The sequence below is a fragment of the Pelobates fuscus genome, chromosome 1 (assembly GCF_036172605.1).
Source record: "Pelobates fuscus isolate aPelFus1 chromosome 1, aPelFus1.pri, whole genome shotgun sequence".
Classification (NCBI taxonomy): Eukaryota; Metazoa; Chordata; class Amphibia; order Anura; family Pelobatidae; genus Pelobates; species Pelobates fuscus.
Window position 1 is genome coordinate 448,399,557 of NC_086317.1, and position 20,895 is coordinate 448,420,451.

The 20,895-nt window shown below is 41.6% G+C and overlaps 1 protein-coding gene across 6 annotated transcripts in view; it reads right to left on the reverse strand.

Moving 5' to 3' along the window:
• The window catches only part of GRIA4 (glutamate ionotropic receptor AMPA type subunit 4), a 374,317-nt gene that overhangs the window by 181,484 nt on the left and 171,938 nt on the right, over positions 1-20,895 (reverse strand). For all 6 annotated transcript variants that reach the window (XM_063430303.1, XM_063430267.1, XM_063430285.1 and 3 more), the window contains exon 4: positions 11,093-11,277. In XM_063430303.1, the coding sequence (XP_063286373.1) occupies positions 11,093-11,277 (185 nt within the window). The remainder of the gene's footprint in view (positions 1-11,092; positions 11,278-20,895) is intronic.

Here is a 20,895-nt window from a genome sequence, read left to right on the forward strand (position 1 = left end):
TGAAAAAATGTGCATGCGCTCCCCAATACAAAAGGGGCAGATATCCACTATCTATGGAATACTCCACAACTCCACCTCCCATGAAGCTCTTTCATACACAGCAGCATGGGAAAGAGATATAGGACAACCAGAAGACCCATCAGACTGGAAAGATGTATGGGACGCCACGGCCTCGCTCACAATCTGTGTCACACACAAGGAACAAGCTTACAAGACGATGTTCCGATGGTACATCACCCCCCTGAGGCTGAAACAAATGCGTTTCTCCACCTCAGACCGTTGTTGGAAGGGATGTGGGGAGCAAGGCACCTACCTCCACCTCTGGTGGGAATGCCCCCAAATTACCCCACTTTGGAGAGAAATAGCCCAGATGATAAACAGAATGCTCCACAGCAATCTACCACTAGACCCCTGGGTATGGCTTCTCTCTAAACCACACGACACCCTAAAACGCGCCCAAAATAAGCTCGCAGCCCGGGTGGCATTAGCCACACGAAGAACCATAGCCAGACACTGGGGCAACAACACCACCCCCTCCATGCCCGAAGTCCAAAGGCGCATAGAAGAAGCCGTAGAAATGGACAAACTATCAGCCCTGATCCATGACACGACTAAATCTTTCCACAAGGTATGGGACCCTTGGATAATGAGAGTGGCAACACTGCCATAACCTCCTTCACATATAACCCCTGCCACCCAAACCCCCCCGCTCCTCCCCTGGGAGGGGGGGGAGCGGGGGGGCGGAGGATGCGCGATCTTCCCCCTTCTCTGGTCCTGCTCTTCCTCCCCCTCTCTCTCTCTCTCCCCCTTCTCTCTCCCCCCTCCCCTAGCACACACCTCAACCATGCCTCCCCCAACATTGCAACACTACCACACTGACACCACAAGCCAACAACCCACCAGCCAACCCACCACAAACACCACCCTAACCTACAACGGATAAAAAATGACAGACTCACACACATCCCCCCCAACCCAGGCATGACCACATTAAGTACCCCAATTAGGAGGGACCCTACCCAAACAGACACCGATAAGATAGATATCTCCACCACACTCCTACATACAACACACACCACTTAACACTTACCCTCCCCGACCCAAATCAAAACTCACACGAACCACCCACCGAGACAGACACCACACCACCCCCCCGAAAAACACACCCAAAAGTACCCACGAACACATACACACACGACAACCCCACCTCACACCCTACCCCCCACACCCAACAACATCGACTAAGATGCAACACTAAACTACTACAACAGATACACCACGCAACCGTAGGAGACTAGACCCAAATCTTCCCGGCTACGTCGCCAGACAGAGAACTACCCTACCCTCGACCAAGTTCTGTACCCCTCTCCCCAATCCCCAGAGCTACAACAGAAACTGTCGTATCAGCGACTAAAGGCCACATAAAAGACGGATATCTAAAGCACCTGAAGCAGACAAGAGGTGGTGACGTAACACCGACGATAGAACATACGACTACGATATACAAACTCTTTAACCCTACCCCCACCTCCGAGTTATTCTACCTATTTTCCTCCCCCCCCCGACGAAACCTAGACACCGCATCCAAACGCCTTCACAGTTACATACGATAATGGAAATCAAACCAAAAAGAAAATAAATACCCACGGCGGGCAAGGTTATATGAGCCCACAGAAAAGGCTTCTGCGCAAGCCAACTGTATGATACCAAAAATCGATACACATGCTACTAACCAAACCTTCCTTTCTGTCATACCGCTTAAGCAACCACAAAAGCATGGGCTTCTGCGCAAGCCATCCTAAGTTTTCTTCTGCATACCTGTTGATATACAAATTAAGGATTGGAAAAGAGTACATATTAACTGAAATTGTTTGTCAATAAGTATCCCGTTTAGATAGACCCAGGCTTACAATTACAATAACATTGATATGGCATAAGGTATGGCATAATCTTTCCTACCAACAGTTACTTTATCCTATGCATTGTCTTTACCCACTATTTCAAACGCCTGACAATTTCGGTCATGCTCATTCATAGTTTTAATCTTTATTTTATAAAAAATGTGTGCACTGTTATCAACATAACATGTTATGTACTGTTACTCACGGGTTCTCTGCAACTATTGTGGTTCAGAAAACCGAAATGTTATTTCATGCACTAACAAAAATAAAGAATTTATAAAAAAAGAACTTTGGTGTAAAAATAGAAAATATAATGTTTCTGAAATGATCTAGAAAATGCTAATATCGACGATGATGTCTGCATTGTCAGGGTACCTGAGGTCTCTACCTCCGAAAGAGGTAGAGACTTAGTAGTTTGTCCTTCCGGCAGGGCTGCTTCTCCCATCCCTCGCGGCTCTCCTAGTCACTCACACGCCGGCCGCGAGGGATCCGTCCCCTTTTATAACGTCACGCACAGTGCTCGACGTCATGACGTCAGTCCGGACCGACCTGTCACTCAATTGACTGGAAGCCAGTCAGGACTCGTCGGAGGCGGGTCTACTCACTGATCCAGGGTATTTAACGCTGTTTCTCCCATTCACTCATTGCCCTGTCGTGGTTCTAGTCAGCCTAGTAACACAGTGCTCTTGTATTCTCTTGTCTTTTGGTTCTGACCCGGCTTTGTTATTACTTACCTGTCTTTCTGTTATCCTTGACCCGGCTTGTCTCTCGCTTACCTGTCTTCTCATTCCCTCGACCTCGGCTTGTCCCTGACCATTCTATATGTAGTATTACGTTAAGTCCGGCCATTCTAAGGTCCGGTATACGTATCTGCTACTCTTTGTACTCTGCGTGTTGGATCCCTGACCCGATCCTGACATTACGACAGGGCCATGGATCCTGCAGGTACAAATTGTCAGCTTGGTTCTCCTGATCCTAGGTTTGACGCCATGGAGCATAGGATGGATCAGATGGCACTAGCACTACAGGCGCTGCTATCACGTCCTATTAATCCACCTGAGGAGATGCGTAATACGTCTGTTCCTCCTGTGGGTTCAGGGCTAGAGGTAGCTACTGTAGGTGCTTCTTCCCGAGTTACCCCACCTGTACGTTATGCTGGTTCTCCTGAGAGGTGTCGTGGCTTTTTGAACCAGATCAGTATCCATTTCGAGCTACAGCCCCGTTCCTACCCTACTGATAGGGCAAAAGTGGGATTTATTATCACCTTACTCATTGAGAAGGCTCTGAGATGGGCTAATCCGTTGTGGGAGAATGATAATCCATTAGTCTATAACTATAATGCCTTTGTAGCTGCTTTTAAAAGAACTTTTGACCCCCCTGGCAGGAAGGTCAATGCAGCTAGATTACTGTTGCGCCTTAGACAAGACAACCGAACACTTGTGGATTACGCACTAGAGTTCAGGTCTTTGGCGGCAGAGGTAAAGTGGAATGAACAGGCCTATATAGACGTATTTTTAAATGGATTATCCGATGTAATACTTGACGAGGTAGCGACAAGAGAGCTTCCCGAGAACTTGGAGGACTTAATTTCCTTTATCTCTCGCATTGACGAACGTCTAAGGGAGAGGCAGAACACTCGAGATAGAACCGGTAGATCTTCCTTTACACTAGCGCCATCATTTCAAAGTCCTGAAACCAAAACTCCACAATTTTCAGAACCTATGCAGTTAGGCCTTACTCGCCTGTCAGAGGAAGAGAGACAGTACAGGAGAAGGGAGGGACTGTGTATGTATTGTGGAGTCAGAGGTCATTTACGTTTGAACTGTCCCAGTCGTCCGGGAAACGCTCGCACCTAAGTTTCTCTAGAGGACAGACCTTGGGTGTTTCGATTTTGTCCTCTACTCATAACTACAAAGAACATAGACTCCTATTACCTGTCTCTTTAACTTGGGAGAGGGGAACCTTAGAGACTATGGCATTGATAGACTCCGGAGCTGCTGAGAGCTTTATCGATCAAGTTTTTCTCACCAAACACGCTATCCCATCCCAGTTAAGGAAGACACCCTTGGCTGTTGAAGCCATTGATGGTAGACCTTTAGTTGAGCCTGTGATTTTCCGGGAAACCACACCTCTTAACTTAACTACTGGTATTCTACACAAGGAGGAGATATCTCTACTACTCATTTCATCTCCTTCTGTTCCCATAGTCCTGGGATACTCCTGGCTTAAGAGACATAACCCCGTTATAGATTGGAAAGCAGGGGAAATAGTTTCGTGGGGTCAGGATTGTCAAGAGAGTTGTTTAAAGAAAGTGTCACCTCTCTGTAGTGTTAACACACTTAATAACTCTACCGACTCTACTAAAATACTGATACCGTCCTTGTATCTAGATTTAAAGGCGGTATTTGACAAAGGAAAGGCTGATACCTTACCACCACATAGGCCTTTTGATTGCAAAATTAATTTACTTTCTGGTACTATGCCTCCCAGGGGTCATGTATACCCTTTGTCTATGAATGAGAACTTAGTCTTAGAGGAGTATATTCGTGAAAACCTAGACAAAGGGTTCATTAGGAGATCCTCCTCTCCTGCTGGGGCTGGATTTTTTTTTGTTAAAAAGAAGGATGGTTCTTTAAGACCCTGCATTGACTACCGAGGCCTGAACAAGATAACCATTAGAAATGCCTATCCGATTCCCTTGATCACCGAGCTTTTTGATCGATTAAAGGGTTCTAAGATTTTCACTAAGTTAGACCTTAGAGGTGCTTATAACTTGGTGAGAATTCACCACGGACACGAGTGGAAGACTGCGTTCAATACTCGATATGGGCACTATGAGTATACTGTAATGCCGTTTGGTCTCTGTAATGCCCCGGCGGTATTTCAGGATCTAATTAATGAAGTTCTCAGGGAGTTTCAACATGACTGTGCTATTGTATACCTCGATGATATACTTATACATTCCAGGGATATTGAGACTCATCACGGACAGGTCAGAAGGGTTTTACACAAACTTCTTCAGCATGGCTTGTACTGCAAATTAGAGAAATGCAGCTTTGACCAATCCCAAACTACCTTTCTTGGTTACGTGATTTCTGGAGAGGGGTTTGAAATGGATCCGGAGAAGCTCCAATCCATATTAGATTGGCCTTTACCTAAGGGTCTCAAGGCTATTCAGAGATTTATTGGTTTCTCTAATTACTACAGACGTTTCATTAAGGGATACTCCTCTATCATTGCTCCCATCACCAATATGACCAGACAAGGGGCTGATACTAAGAATTGGTCTACTGAAGCACTTCTGGCTTTTAAGACACTCAAGGAGCTGTTTGCTTCCGCACCAATTTTAGTTCACCCTGATACTACACTGCCTTTCCTACTCGAAGTTGACGCTACTGAGACAGGTATAGGTGCCGTTCTGTCCCAAAGGTTGGGTGTGGATAAACCATTACATCCATGTGGGTACTTTTCCAAAAAATTATCAGGCACTGAGAGCAGATATGACATTGGTGACAGGGAACTCCTAGCGGTTATCATGGCCTTAAGGGAGTGGAGACATTTATTGGAGGGGACTTTGCATCCTGTTACTATTTTGACAGATCATAAAAACGTATCCTATATTGGGGAGGCTAAACGATTATCATCGAGACAGGCTCGTTGGTCTATATTCCTCACTCACTTCAACTACATACTCACATATAGGCCTGGTTCTAAGAATTCTAAAGCTGATGCCTTGTCTCGCCAATATGAACCTTCTGCCATATCTGAGCCGGTTTTGTCCTCTATAGTACCCAAGTGTAACATTATCGCTAACACTACTCTCAAAATCCACTCTCCGCTGCTTGATCAGATCAGGAGCTTGCAGCATCTGGCACCTAGACTGACTCCTGCGTCTAGACATTTCGTTCCTCCTGAACTCCAACTGGAGCTCTTACAGTGCCTTCACGAGAGTAAGGTGGCTGGCCATCCGGGCGTCCGCAAAACATATTCCTTGATCTCTAAGGATTTCTGGTGGCCTTCGTTACGGAGGGATATTAAGGATTTTATCGGAGCCTGTGAGGTCTGTACTAAGACTAAACTACCGCATTCGCTTCCTTGTGGCCTTCTACAGCCTCTGGAAGTTCCAGAGAAACCTTGGTCCTGTGTGGCGATGGACTTTATTGTGGATTTGCCTGTTTCGAAAAGGCACACTGTTATCCTCACGGTGGTTGATAGGTTTACTAAGATGGCACATTTCGTACCTTTACCTAAACTTCCGACTTCTCCTGAATTGGCGGAGATATTTGCTAAAGAAATTTTTCGCCTGCATGGGATACCTTCTGAAATCACTTCTGATAGAGGCTCCCAATTTGTTTCACGTTTCTGGAGATCATTCTGTTCTCAATTAGGCATCAAATTGAATTTTTCTCCCGCCTATCATCCTCAGTCTAACGGAGCTGCCGAACGTACCAACCAAAAGATTGAGCAATATTTACGTTGTTTTGTTTCCGAACACCAGGACGATTGGGTCGGTTTGATTCCTTGGGCGGAGTTTGCGCACAACAATCTCGTTTGTGACTCTACTCATTCAAGCCCCTTCTTCATGAACTATGGCTTTCATCCATCTATTCTTCCCTCGGTTTCGCCTTCCCAAGGAGTGCCGTCGGTTGATGTCCATGTTGCCAATTTGAGGAAGTTGTGGGATCAGACTCGACAAATTCTTCTGCACAATTATATGCTGGTTAAGAAACACGCTGATAAACGTAGAAGGGCGGCTCCGAATTTTGTTCCAGGCGATAGAGTTTGGTTAAGTACTAGGAATATTCGGCTTAAAGTTCCTTCCATGAAATTCGCCCCCCGTTATATTGGTCCCTACAGGATCTTGACTCGAATTAACCCAGTGGCGTATCGTCTAGCTCTCCCAGCTGCTTTACGCATCCCGAACTCCTTTCACGTTTCATTGCTGAAACCTCTAGTCTGTAACAGATTCTCCTCCACGATCGCCCCTCCTCGCTCTGTTCAGGTGGAGGGTCAGGAGGAGTATGAGGTTAACTCCATTATTGATTCTCGTATCTCCCAGGGGAGAGTACAATATTTGGTTGACTGGAAGGGTTATGGTCCTGAGGAGAGGAGTTGGGTACCACAAGAGGATGTTCATGCTCCTCGCCTTCGCAGGGCGTTTCACTCCCGCTTTCCATCTCGCCCTGGTTCCTTCCGCCCGGTGGGCGTATCTGAGAGGGGGGGTACTGTCAGGGTACCTGAGGTCTCTACCTCCGAAAGAGGTAGAGACTTAGTAGTTTGTCCTTCCGGCAGGGCTGCTTCTCCCATCCCTCTCGGCTCTCCTAGTCACTCACACGCCGGCCGCGAGGGATCCGTCCCCTTTTATAACGTCACGCACAGTGCTCGACGTCATGACGTCAGTCCGGACCGACCTGTCACTCAATTGACTGGAAGCCAGTCAGGACTCGTCGGAGGCGGGTCTACTCACTGATCCAGGGTATTTAATGCTGTTTCTCCCATTCACTCATTGCCCTGTCATGGTTCTAGTCAGCCTAGTCACACAGTGCTCTTGTATTCTCTTGTCTTTTGGTTCTGACCCGGCTTTGTTATTACTTACCTGTCTTTCTGTTATCCTTGACCCGGCTTGTCTCTCGCTTACCTGTCTTCTCGTTCCCTCGACCTCGGCTTGTCCCTGACCATTCTATACGTAGTATTACGTTAAGTCCGGCCATTCTAAGGTCCGGTATACGTATCTGCTACTCTTTGTACTCTGCGTGTTGGATCCCTGACCCGATCCTGACATGCATGTTCTAAGCAACTTTTGACAATACTTGGTATGAAGACAGAACATCTAATAATTACCAGGGCCGTCTTTAATATTGATTGGACCCTGGGCAAGCATCTGCTTGGGCCCCCTGGGCATGCAATCACTCCCTCCCTGGTGCAAACAAAAATTCAGGCCTGCCCTGTAGCACAAGAGTAAAGAAAAGATAGATCCCCATCTGTCATACAACTCCTGCGATGCTATGCCAGCTGGTGATATACTATCCTTGCAGGGTTGTATTTTTGAGCAGTGTTTGTGCAATTGAATGTCAGCATGTTATTGTATAGAGTGTATGTGTTCATGTAGGGGTGTATTTGTATGTACTGTTACCATTGGAATGCAGTGGTGTACTTGTGTGTAGTGTTTGCATTTGAATGCAGGGATGTGTGATTGTCTGTAGTGTTGGCTTTTAAATGCAGGTGTACTTTTGTGTGTAGAGTTGGTGTTTGTATATAATTTTAGCGTTTTATTACAGGAATGTGTTTGTATGTAATGTTTGTATTTGCATGCAAGGGGGTGTTTGGATGTAGAGTACACACATAAGCACACTGACACATGCTCACACCTTGACACATACTGGCACATTCATACACACACACTCAGATACAAACAGATACAAACACTTTGACAAACAGATACAAGCACTTTGATACACACACACACACTGGCACATCCACACACAGAGATATACACACACACACACACACACGGACACAGGTATGTACACACACACTCAGATACACTCATACATAAAGGTATAAATGCAGGGGTGTATATGTGTACAGTGCTAGAGATGGAATATAGGAGTGTATTTGTATTGGCATTAAAATGCTGGGATGTATGCATTACCACACACTCAGATGCACACTTACACACACCGACACATACAGACACACACACACAAACACACACACAGGTACACATACACACTGACACACAAGTACACATACACAGGTATACATACACACAGAAACACTGACACACAGACAAACACAGCCAGATACACACAAGGACATAAACACAGCCAGATACACACACACATATATGTGTACATTTACATATTTTAATCTCTGCCTTCTAGCAGCTCTTGGACAGCAACTCCCAGCAACCTTGGCCAATATAATGTCTCAACTCTGTTCTTTCATACCCTGGTCCAGAATTTGGCAAAAGTGACATTTGGAAATGGTGTACAGCCTTTGATAACACTTGATGCAATAATATGTTAAAATAAATACTTTTTAAATTTATATTTAATAGGGAACTGTCAGGTTCTTCTAGGATTTTTAACATGTACTTATTCCCTGTGTGTTACATTACAAACACCAACACTTCAAGTGATATCAGAAATAAGCAAAACAAAAAACAAACAATATTTAGCCACCCTCCTGTCTCCTTACCTTTTGGGTACAGAAAGGTGGCTTCCCTAGGGTCCAGTGAGAGCTTGCTGGCCCAGGCTGATGGGAGTCTGCCATCAGCTTTCTCAGTCCCTCTCCCTCACAATGCTTGCACTCTCCTCCATATTGTGTGTGCCTCCTCCCCAGCGGCACTGAGGAGGAAGTGATCTGACCTTCCTCCCAGCATGCCACGGAGAAGAAAAGGGATCACAGGGCAGTGTGTGAGGGGGCTAGCTGTGAGCATACACATAGAATGTCTATGGCTGTGAGTATGTAGTCAGCCACCCCCATATTACAAGGGCCAGGTCCAGAGCAGTATTAAAGGGCTGTGGCCCCTGATTACCTCAGGTGCTGCAGGGGGCCCATGGGGCAGCTGCCTTAGGGCCCCCAGGAGTAACTGGGCCCGGGGCAGCTGCCCCTTTTGCCCCTCCTTAAAGACGGCCCTGATAATTACACTCTGAGGGCCAGGAATTTAAAGGTTACTGATGTTCTCAATAAATAATTTAATGATCATCAAAATATTCTATTACTCAAGGATTTGAACTAAATCCATAGACATTTTCTTTAGAATGCCTGACTTGCGTTCATAGCTTTTTATAGCAAGACTGTGAAATGTCCAAAACTCAACGCTACATACTGCCAATAATATAGTCTAGATTGTGGTTAAATTCCAGGCTAGGTTGATCTAGTAATATAGCTATAATCCTTTTTGTTGAATTTATTCCATTCTATGGATTTGTGAAGTCTGACAATAGTCAAAGGTAATCATCTGTGGTTACAATACCAAAAGTAAGTGTACTGAATATTATTTAAATGGATTCTACACGCACCCACACAATGTCCCTCTAGTTTTAACCTGGTAACTGAAAACATTGTCATTCTGCAGAAACAGCATTGTTTATACTGCAGTGTTTAAATGTCAATATTTGCGTTTATTCTCACAGTCACTCAAGGAGTTTCCAACAAAATAACTAAGTGAAACAAAGCTATTTCAATCAGATGGTCTCATAGACACCATCATGCTTTCTTATGGGATCTCGATGATCTCAGCCAAGGAGGTATGCCAGCAGGAGGGAGACCAGCACAGCTGAAGGATAAGTAAAACTCACTGTTCGAGTGCTCACATGGTGGGGTGGGGACATTAGTAGATTTAGATAGAAACCATAGTCTTAGGAGGAGTACATGTTTGTATTCCTAATGTGATAGTGATCCTTTAATGACCCTATTTTTTCCACCCTATCACTTTTACATGCTTCTGGGGAAAACCTGAGCGGTAGTCTGACAATGGAATAAATGGCAGATCCTCTAATGAAGTTTATCCAGATAAGACAGTTAGGCCTATCTAGAACCATTGCATATGTGCTGCTCTTTACTCTACAGTTTTCAATTCATTTCTGCAATTAAAGGTATTTTTCTCTACATTTTGGTCTAGTCTATGCGGAGTTACTTGTGAACCTCATCTAATTTCGCATGAATACCAACTACACAAGAGGTACCGTGAATGCATACAGTAAAATGTTCTAACTTGACTACCCTTCCTTAAAACTTTAAGACAAAAATCCATGGGGATCTCACCTATCTGTCCCCACACTACTTGTGCTTTTCTATTGGAGGTGTGAACAGTCTACTTCAATTTATAGTTTTATGAAAAACTTGTTTTTTTATGCTTCTACTGCTGATGATGTTGATCAATTTTTTTGTTACGTTTTCCATTCTTATTTTCGTAATTTTTCTAGATTCCATATTTATTGATTATTTGTAGATTTATTATAGTTCATGTACAGTGGTTCTTCCTGTGACAGTTTTAAAAGTTTTAACATGAATTTATACTAAACTCTATGTATTCCTTCTAGCTTATATAGTAAACTGAAAATACTCTTTCCATTTTCCATTTTTTCCCCCGAAGACTGTGCTGCTGTGCTAGCTCTGTATTCCAATTAATAATAATGGCTTCTTATCAATACAGAACGTGTTCACAAATAAGCAATAATTACCTGTTCTAGGATATCCTGAAGCCTTTCAACTTCACAGTCTATTACAAATTTATTCTCTTGCCTTCGATCCAAGTCTTCTAACAGTCTTCTGTAGCTGGCATCATTAAAATTTTCCACGCATATCGCACTAACTTGCCATCCGTTTTGTCCAGCTTTCTCCATAATAGCTTGTAGTATTGAATATCCTAAAAGAAACAGAATAACCGAAATTATTTTTTTTTAAATCAGACAACTGCAATAATTTTAAATCTTAGCAGTGCCATTACTGATACAAATATGTGATTTTTTTAACTATATAAAACTAACTAGTAAATTGCCATTCTGTTTAAATACTGTATATACTTCCCAAAGCTTTTATTTGATTTAAAAAATAAATATATATATATATATATATATATATATATATATATGTGTGTGTGTGTGTGTGTGTGTGTGTGTAATCAGCCACAACAATAAAACAAAAAAACAACTGCATTAATATTATGTAGGTGACCCTCATGCTGCCAAAACAGCTCTGATGCATGGACTCCACAAAACATCTGAAGGTGTCCTGTGGTATCTGGTGCTAAGACATTAGCAGCAGATCCTTTCACTCCTGCAAGTTGCGAGGTGAGGACTCCATGGGTCAGATATGTTATTCCAGCACATCCCATAGATGAGAACTAGGGAATTTGACTTTGAACCCTTTGCCATGTTCCTCAATCCACAAATGTGTCAGGGTGCATTATTCTGCCGAAAGAGGCCACTGTCATCAGAGAACACCATTGCCATAAAGGGGTGTACATGGACTACAACAATCTCTAGGTAAGTGGTAAGTGTCAAAGTAACATAAGGATGAATCCCAGGACCCAAGGTTTCAGAACTTGAAACTTCCAGCTCAGAGGATATATGAGGTAATGTACATCACACCCCAGTTAAGAAGTCACTTAAGAAGTTAAGAAGTTAAGATGGACTACGTACATTGGGGCATGATAGGGTACTGTTTTGTTAAGCTGCTTGGAGTGTTCCCTAAATTATAACTCATCAAGTCAAAGCGCAATCCATGAAAAATCCAGCCAGCCTAACCAAACTACTACAAAAATGTATGTATAACACTGTCCTCTCCTAAAAACTTTCCTATCTCTTAAAAATGCGAAATTATTAGGAAAATTTATTTAATTGTGGTTTGTTAATAATTGTTGAGGTAAAAAATAGGTAAAAAAAAAAAGAGGTAAAAAAGGCCTCTAAAGCTGTATGTCCATGATTTGACCCTCAGTTGTTGGCAGAGTGAGAAACAAATTTATAGGGTGCATCATACCTGTTTGAGGGCCATAGTCTGATATTCAGCAATAAAAAAAAAATTGAAATCCACTTTATAACTCTTTAAAATGGACATCCTTTGAAGTGCTCATAAAACCCAAAAAACTGCCCATTCACTTTAGATTAACGAGTTATATTTAACTATAGGTATAGTTTTAACAAATCATTTTTAATAAAAACATTAGCAAACTATTTAAAAAATGTTATTTGTTAAATGTATTCATTCATTTATTCAACACTCATTGCATCTTGTTAGAAATGTTAAAATAATACTAAATAATAAATGCTAACACTTGCAATACAATTATTGAACTACAAATACAAACAAAATTACATTAACATACAGTTGTGAGCATGTTTTTTTTACTCTTAATGGAGGTAATGAACATTCTTAGATGAACAGAAATCACCAACATAAAGTGCTATCAAACATTTATCATTCCCTAAAAGGTATACTCTAATCGCCAAAACAACATTAACCTGATGAAGTGATTATGGTGAGTAGATCATGACCGTGCAGTCTCTTTGCTCAATTATCTTCCATTTATGAGATAAATCACTGTTTAGTCAGATATTACCATAACCCCCAGGCTGAGACTTACACAACCTCTCTACACACTTCCTGAAAAGAGTCTATATTTCATTTTTTATCTTCCTAAATTTCACAGTGTGTTTAATGTTGCTCCATTAATGGCCTTCTAGCTCCATTAATGACCTTCTAGATCCTGTGACAGATTCCTTATTAAAGTTGAGTTAACAGAGCAGGAGGTAGAACTGTACAAGGGAACACACTGTGCTGTAAGATCTGATTGAAAAAAACAAACATGTTTTCATGGAGGCAGAATGAGTCACAGCCAGGAGCTAGGGCTGCATAAAAATAAAGAAAGTAAATAAAAATTACAGATAATTGAGAAGCAAGAATTATTGTTTATAATCTATGCACAAAAAATGCTTTATTAAGCTACTGTTGTTTTAGTGCTTAGAGTGTCCCTTTAACTTGGAAAATCCTAATCTCATTTTTGAAGTTTATCAAAACATTAACAGCCGCTAGAGAGCTATTAGGATGTCGAAGAGATCACAATCGTATTATTGCGATATTATTCAAGAACACTTTTGTCATCACTATCATATTGGTGAAAATGGCCCTATACCTTATGTTAAACACTCAAGTTACAGTAATCACAAGAACACCAAAGAGGAGCAACAGTATCATGGAAAACATAGCAAATGCAATATTTCAAAGAACTTTAAAATGTCTTTCTATTAAATAACCAATAATATTGGTAAATGTTAGTGCACAATTAACACAAACACCACAATCTCCCATGATTTATGATTATTATTATTATTATTATTGCCATTTATATAGCGCCAACAGATTCCGTAGCGCTTTACAATATTTTGAGAGGGGGGGGATGTAACAATAAATAAGACAATTTCAAGAAAACTTACAGGAATAATAGGTTGAAGAGGACCCTGCTCAAATGAGCTTACAGTCTATAGGAGGTGGGGTATTAGAAACATTAGGATAGGAAATATCAAGTAGGAGTGAAGCAGAGCTGGAGGAGAGAACAAAGCACTATCCCATAGGGACAGGTATGTAAGGGAGAGATTACTCTGGGAGGCCATACGCTTTCCTGAAGAGATGGGATTTAAGGCCCTTCTTAAATGATTGAAGACTAGGGGAGAGTCTGATGGCAGTAGGCAAGTTATTCCATAGGAGAGGAGCCGCCCGTGAGAAGTCCTGCAAGCGTGAGTTGGCCGTACGGGTGCGAGCAGCGGTCAGGAGGTGGTCGCGGGCAGAGCGGAGGGTACGAGGAGGGGCATACCTCTGGATCAGTGAAGAGATATAAGAGGGGCTGGAATTGTTCAGTGCTTTAAATGTATGGGTTAGCACTTTGAATTGACTCCTATAGGATACAGGGAGCCAATGTAAGGACTGGCAGAGGGGCGAGGTATGAGAGGACCGACTGGATAGGAAAATCAGTCTAGCTGCAGCATTCATTACAGACTGTAGCGGGGCAGTACGGCTTTTGGGGAGACCAATCAGGAGAGGGTTACAGTAATCCATGCGGGAAATTACTAGAGCATAGACAAGCTCCTTGGTAGCATCTTGCGTAAGAAAGGGGCGGATGCGGGCTATGTTTTTGAGTTGGAACCTACAGGACTTGGCAACAAACTGGATGTGAGACTCAAAGGTGAGACCAGAGTCAAGTATGACGCCAAGACAGCGCGCTTGTAGGGATGGACTTATGTGGATATCACTGACTTGAAGGGAGAGTGAGAGAGGAGGATCAGTATTAGGAGGAGGAAAGACAAGGAGTTCAGTTTTAGAGAGGTTAAGTTTGAGAAAGCGTGACGACATCCAGTCAGAGATGGAAGAGAGGCAAGCAGTGACACGTTGCAGGACGGCCGGGGAGAGGTCCGGTGAGGAGAGGTATATCTGAGTGTCATCAGCGTACAGGTGGTAGTTGAATCCAAAAGAGGCAATAAGTTTTCCAAGAGAGGCAGTATAAAGAGAAAATAGAAGGGGACCAAGGACAGAGCCTTGGGGAACTCCAACCGAGACAGGGCGAGGGGAGGAGGTATCCTTGGAAAAGGAGACACTAAATGAGCGTTGGGAGAGATAGGAGGAAAACCAAGAGAGGACAGAGTCACAGAGACCGAGTGATTGAAGATTTTGAAGGAGGAGAGAATGATCAACTGTGTCAAAGGCAGCAGAGAGGTCAAGGAGAATTAATATGGAGTAGTGACCTTTGGATTTAGCGGAGATTAGGTCATTAGTCACTTTGATAAGAGCGGTCTCAGTAGAGTGGAGAGGGCGGAAGCCAGACTGAAGAGGGTCAAGGAGAGAGTTGGAATTAAGGAAGTGAGACACACGGGTAAAGACAAGTCTTTCCAAAAGCTTTGATGAGTAAGGGAGCAGGGATATGGGACGATAGTTCGAGGGGGAGGACGGGTCAAGAGATGTTTTTTTCAGGATAGGTATTACAGTGGCATGTTTAAGGTCAGCAGGAACAGTGCCAGAAGAGAGAGAGCAGTTAAAGATGTGTGTTAGGATAGGCACAAGACAAGGGGAGAGAGATCTGATGAGGTGAGATGGGACAGGATCAAGTGGGCAAGTGGTGGGGCGAGAGGAATGGAGAAGTGCAGCCACCTCTTGTTCAGTAGCTGGGGAGAAAGTCTGAAGGGTAGGGAAAGTATGATTTATGTGTGGTTGAGAAAGAGAACGGCAAGGAGGGGAGAATTGTTTCCTTAGCTGTTCAATCTTGTCAGTAAAGTAATATGCAAAGCTATCAGCTGTAAGGTTAGTTTGGGGGGTGGCCACAGCAGGGCGGAGAAGGGAATTAAAAGTGTCAAAGAGACGTCTGGGATTGCGGGAGCATGAACTAATGAGAGAGGAAAAGTAGGACTGTTTGGCGAGGGCAAGGGCTGCGCTGTACGAAAGCAACATGAATCTATAATGAAGATAGTCTGCCTGGGTGCGGGACTTCCTCCAGGAGCGTTCAGCACAGCGGGAGCAACTCTGCAGATAGCGTGTTGATTTATTATGCCAAGGTTGGGGTCGTGTTCTCCTCGTGGTGCATGTTTGGAGTGGGGCTGCAGTGTTCAAGGCAGATGTGAGGGTAGTGTTTAATGTGGAGATGGCCAGTGAGGGACAGGAGAGGGAAGGGATGGATAGCAGTTGTGAATCAATGTCAGCCGACAGCTGCTTGAGGTCAATAGAGTTAAGGTTCCTCCTGAGCTGAGGGGGGTTAGGCTGAGGTTGTTGGGTGAGGGGGTAATTGAGAGCAAACGATAAGAGGTGGTGATCAGAGAGAGGAAATGGAGTATTGCAGATATTAGATAATGTACATGAATAGGAGAAAATAAGGTCGAGGGTATTGCCAGCTACATGAGTGGGAGAATTAGCCCACTGCAATAGTCCAAGGGAGGAAGTAATTGAAAGTAGTTTAGAGGCTGCTGGGGTTAAAGGTGGGTTAATGGGAATATTGAAGTCTCCAAGAATTAGGGATGGAATGTTGGAAGAGAGGAAGTGTGATGTGTACAAGCAAACATTAACAATTCATTGTTTACCAATTACACTAATTAAAAGACAAGTAAGCACTGTAATTAAAATATTACACAAAAAAAAAATCCAAAAGTCGGAATTATCAACCGGTTGCTGATGCTGGATACAATGGAGGCTTTGGTGTCTGAAAATTAAGCAACATGCTCCCTTAATTATTCTTCAGGGAATAAAGATATTAAAATCAGCTTTACTATATCTTTGTAACATCATGTTGTAATCATAAAATATAATAACTCCACTGACTGTTTATTCTGTATAAGTAAAGGGCATTTAATAGAAAGCATACTGCGGGAGTAGAAATCTGATCCATGTTCTTGATGAGTTATGTTGCAGTCTGCAATACTGCATTATTCTGTGCCGAAACTTAAAACCTACATTAAAGATTGCTTATAATATTACACACCGTAATGTATTAGTTGCTATTGTAGTTGCAGTGATGTCATGGCTAATTATAATGTTTAAAACTGCTTTGTTTGAAACCAGTATGAATACATACAGCATAGAAAGGTCAAATGTCCTGCTGCTGTGTTATTAATGAACTTCAACAGTATGTATAATCTTCTTAGAAAGGTAAAGATAAGGTCAAACACCTAGCACAGGTCATTTGGAAATATATATTTAGTACATGGGTAAATCGAATAAACGTTTACTTATATACATGGTGCAATACCGTCTCGAAGTACATAAGAATTTACAGAGATGAAGGTAAAATCTTTTCCACTCCATTCTACATTAATAGAAAGTGTAAGAAGTCTATGCCTACACATCATTTATCCCACTCATTGAGCAAGCCTCATCCTTTGTGGTTCTTGGTTAAAGGAACTGTCCAAGAACCTTACAGTACTAGAAGTGACCTGGCTCTATGTGTAACTTGACAAATCATTTTAGGATGGTTTGATAACTTACCTAAGTCCTTTGGGTGTCCACACTGCATCCAGGCGAAGCACAGTTGTAACAGGACCCATTTATTGGCTAAGAGTGCTCAGTTGACACCCTGTGCCAAAGAGTGCACTCATTGTTATAAGCTCTGGCCTTTTAGTCTCTAGCTCTCATTCTGCAATATAATGTGTGCCTTGGCTTTGCCTAGACTAAACCGGTTTGAAATGACAAATGCTAAATCTTACACTTAAAGTGGCTCTGTCATTTCAAGCTTGCCTTTCTCCTATTGTTTCCTCTTCTCGTTCTCTTTCAGAATCAGGTTTTCTTTTCTTAATTTCTGATCTATTTGTCTTTAAAACATAAGACAAACTAGGGACTATTTTTCTTTATGTGTTTTCCCTACACTTGACAATCATGACAAAGGGTGAGACTTAAGGCAAGCTTGCTAAGCTAACAAAGAGTGAAGCTTACCTTAACCCGTTAAGGACACATGACGTGTGACATGTCATGATTCCCTTTTATTCCAGAGGTTTGGTCCTTAAGGGGTTAAGCACCACCCTTTGTCAAGATTGTCAAGTGTAAGAAAAATTCAGAAGACAAAGCGTTCTGTACTTTGTCTACTGTTGTAAAGAGAAAGAGGAAAAATAGAAAAAAGAACAGATTCCGAAAGAAGAAGAGAAGAGGAAACAATAGGAGAAAGGTAAGTTTGAGGTGACAGCGCTACATTAAAAGAAAATGGTGCCTCACATGAAAAATGGTTGTTTAAAAAGTTTGTCAGGTAAACAAAACTAAATTGATTTGCAGCTAAATATCTAGTGTGTAGCCTATTTTTCAGAATACTATGCTGATTTAACACCTTTAAGGATGGAGGCAATTGTACATGTTCTGACCAAAACAAAACCTGGAATTTGCACAATCATAAATTTACCACTTTCATAATATGTACACCCACACTTATTATATATAATTTTATTCAGAAGAAACCGGGCTTTCATATTACGTCAAATATGGAACAAAATTTTAGATGAATATTAATTTGAACACAATTTTTATATGAATAATATGAATAATAGCTAAACAAATGTGAGAAATCGAGACATTTTGTTATTTTGTTATTTTCCAAGTACTGCATGGTATTTTCACTGAGAATGTCATGATACTGTTAGCCTTTACTGAAATAAATTACACATATTTGTGTTCAGCTGTGTCTCACGAGTACCACCTATATACAGGTTTCATGGGGTTTTGAAAAGTTACAGGATCAAATATAGAGCTTTCCTCTTTTCAGTATTTACACATTAAAATTTGCCAGATTGGTTTGCTGGGCCTATGTTGTCTTTGTTTTTTTTTTCATTTTTCACAAAAAAAACTGCCCTTTCATCGATGATATCATCTGCATTATGCTTTTTACTGCTCTAAAACACTTTCTGTTCAGCAATGTCACACGGGTACAACAGTATCCCCCATATCCAGGTTTTATGGTGTTTTGTAAAGTTGCAGGGGCAAATATAAGGCTTGGCCATCTACACATTGAAATTTACCAGATTCGTTTGCTGGGCATATGCTGCCTTTAAAGTCATGGTAGCCCAAAAATAAGAATTAATCCCATCATGGCATATCATTTGCAAATGCAGACTTTCCTTCCTATTTTTATTTACTATATATAATGTGTGTGTGTTTATAAATAAATAAATATATATATAATCTACATATTTTTTTTATTAATACATTTTTTTTTAATTAGTGTTTCCACTTTGTTTCCATCGCTGGGGGATTGCCTTGACAACTCAGATATTCCCTCCACAGGCAGTGCTGTAGCCTGCTAATGCGGCCATGGGATCGCTCTGTCATCAAGATCACATGATCACAAGTGGACTGCCTGGGTTGTTAGGAAGTCCACCCAAACTAAATAAATGCAGAGAGCAGGTATGGGAAGCCATGGGAGTTTAATGCCACCCTGCAGCTTTAAAGCCCCCTTTTTTTCAGGATAGCGTAGAACGCCAGGCGGCGTTGAGGGATAACATGAATAATTTACTTAGTGTGATATCTTTGTTATACCCCAGTTGAGCCAGGACCATGTAATATCATAACAAACACTAACCTATAAAGGTTCCTCATGAAACTGATTCAGGAAAGACATAATTAAGTATCTTTAAGTAAATAAATGCATACATTTATAATTGATAAGTACATTTTGTGTGTGCAAAAAAGCACACTGTGAACTGTCCCATCTGCTGCTACACTAAATCCTTGATTGTTCCATCAAGAAGACTGCAACAATACAATAAATTCTCTATAGGTAAAAGGCAGAAACAAGTATGTAAGCTAAACTATAAAGTTGATTAATATTACATTTTGGGGGGGATATTTAAAACTGGATACTGGAAATTGGATATTTTTCAAGAGGCACTACATATTTGTAAATTCTTATTTATCTATCCATGTTGCACCCCTGGGTATGTAAGGCAAGGTATACTGCAACTTTAATCTCCTAATTATTATGTTTTCCCCCAAGAAAAAAAAATTCACAAATGGTACATTATAGAGAACTTTGGGGAATCCAGATAATTATTTAATTATTGAAGATTAAACTATAAAACATTTCTGCAATAGGGCTATATTCCAGCATCACTTTAAAAACTATTTTGTTCATAGTTGTCAATAAAAAATCCAGTTCTACGTTATTGGTTTTTTTTTATTATTTTTTTTTTTTGGGGGGGGGGAGAGGTGGTTTAAACCTCCATTTTAATGAGCAGTTTGAGAGATAACATATAGAAATAGTCAGCATGATGTTAACTACAACAGTTTGTAAAAAATACTAGTAGCTCCTTTCATGCAATTTTGTGTTCTCATAATGAAATACATATTAGGTTATGAAAAAAAAGGAAAAATATTAAATATATTAGAACAAAGAAACAAAAGTTAACTATTCATGATAAACATTAGCCATCAGGCCATTCGAATACCATATTCGGGACGTTAGGTGTTGTCTTGGAACAGCCAGGTAGTGCAAATTAGATAACCTTCTCCACATCCCAATGTTGTGCTGAGGAAGTTGGAGGTTACAATTGGATAATATTATTATTTATTATTTATTTATGGGTGGACTAACAGTAGTGTATTTGTAACCAGACGAGTTGGACGCACAGGAACAGAGGGGGCTGAGTACCCCTGAAAGGAGCTTACATGCTAGAGGGAGTGGGTATAGTGACACAGGAAGTTAGGGTAGGGTAGATAAGCGGGCTGTTTGGTGTTGTTTATTTTAAATTGTATTTTTATATCAGTTGCAGGTGAGGAATCAAAGTGCTTGGAGGTAAAGCTATTAGCAGTTTAATCGATATTCTTGTCTGAAGAAGAGAGTTTTCATTGATTTTTTTGAACAAATGGAGACTGGGTGAAAGTCTAACAGAGAAAGGAAGAGAGTTCCACAGAAACAGCGCAGCCCTAGAGGAAGTCTTAAAGGTGAGTGTCAGAGGTGTGAGTTCAAACATAGGATAGATGCAGGTCTTTGGTAGTGTGTAGGGGCTTAGATGACACATACTTGTATATTAGG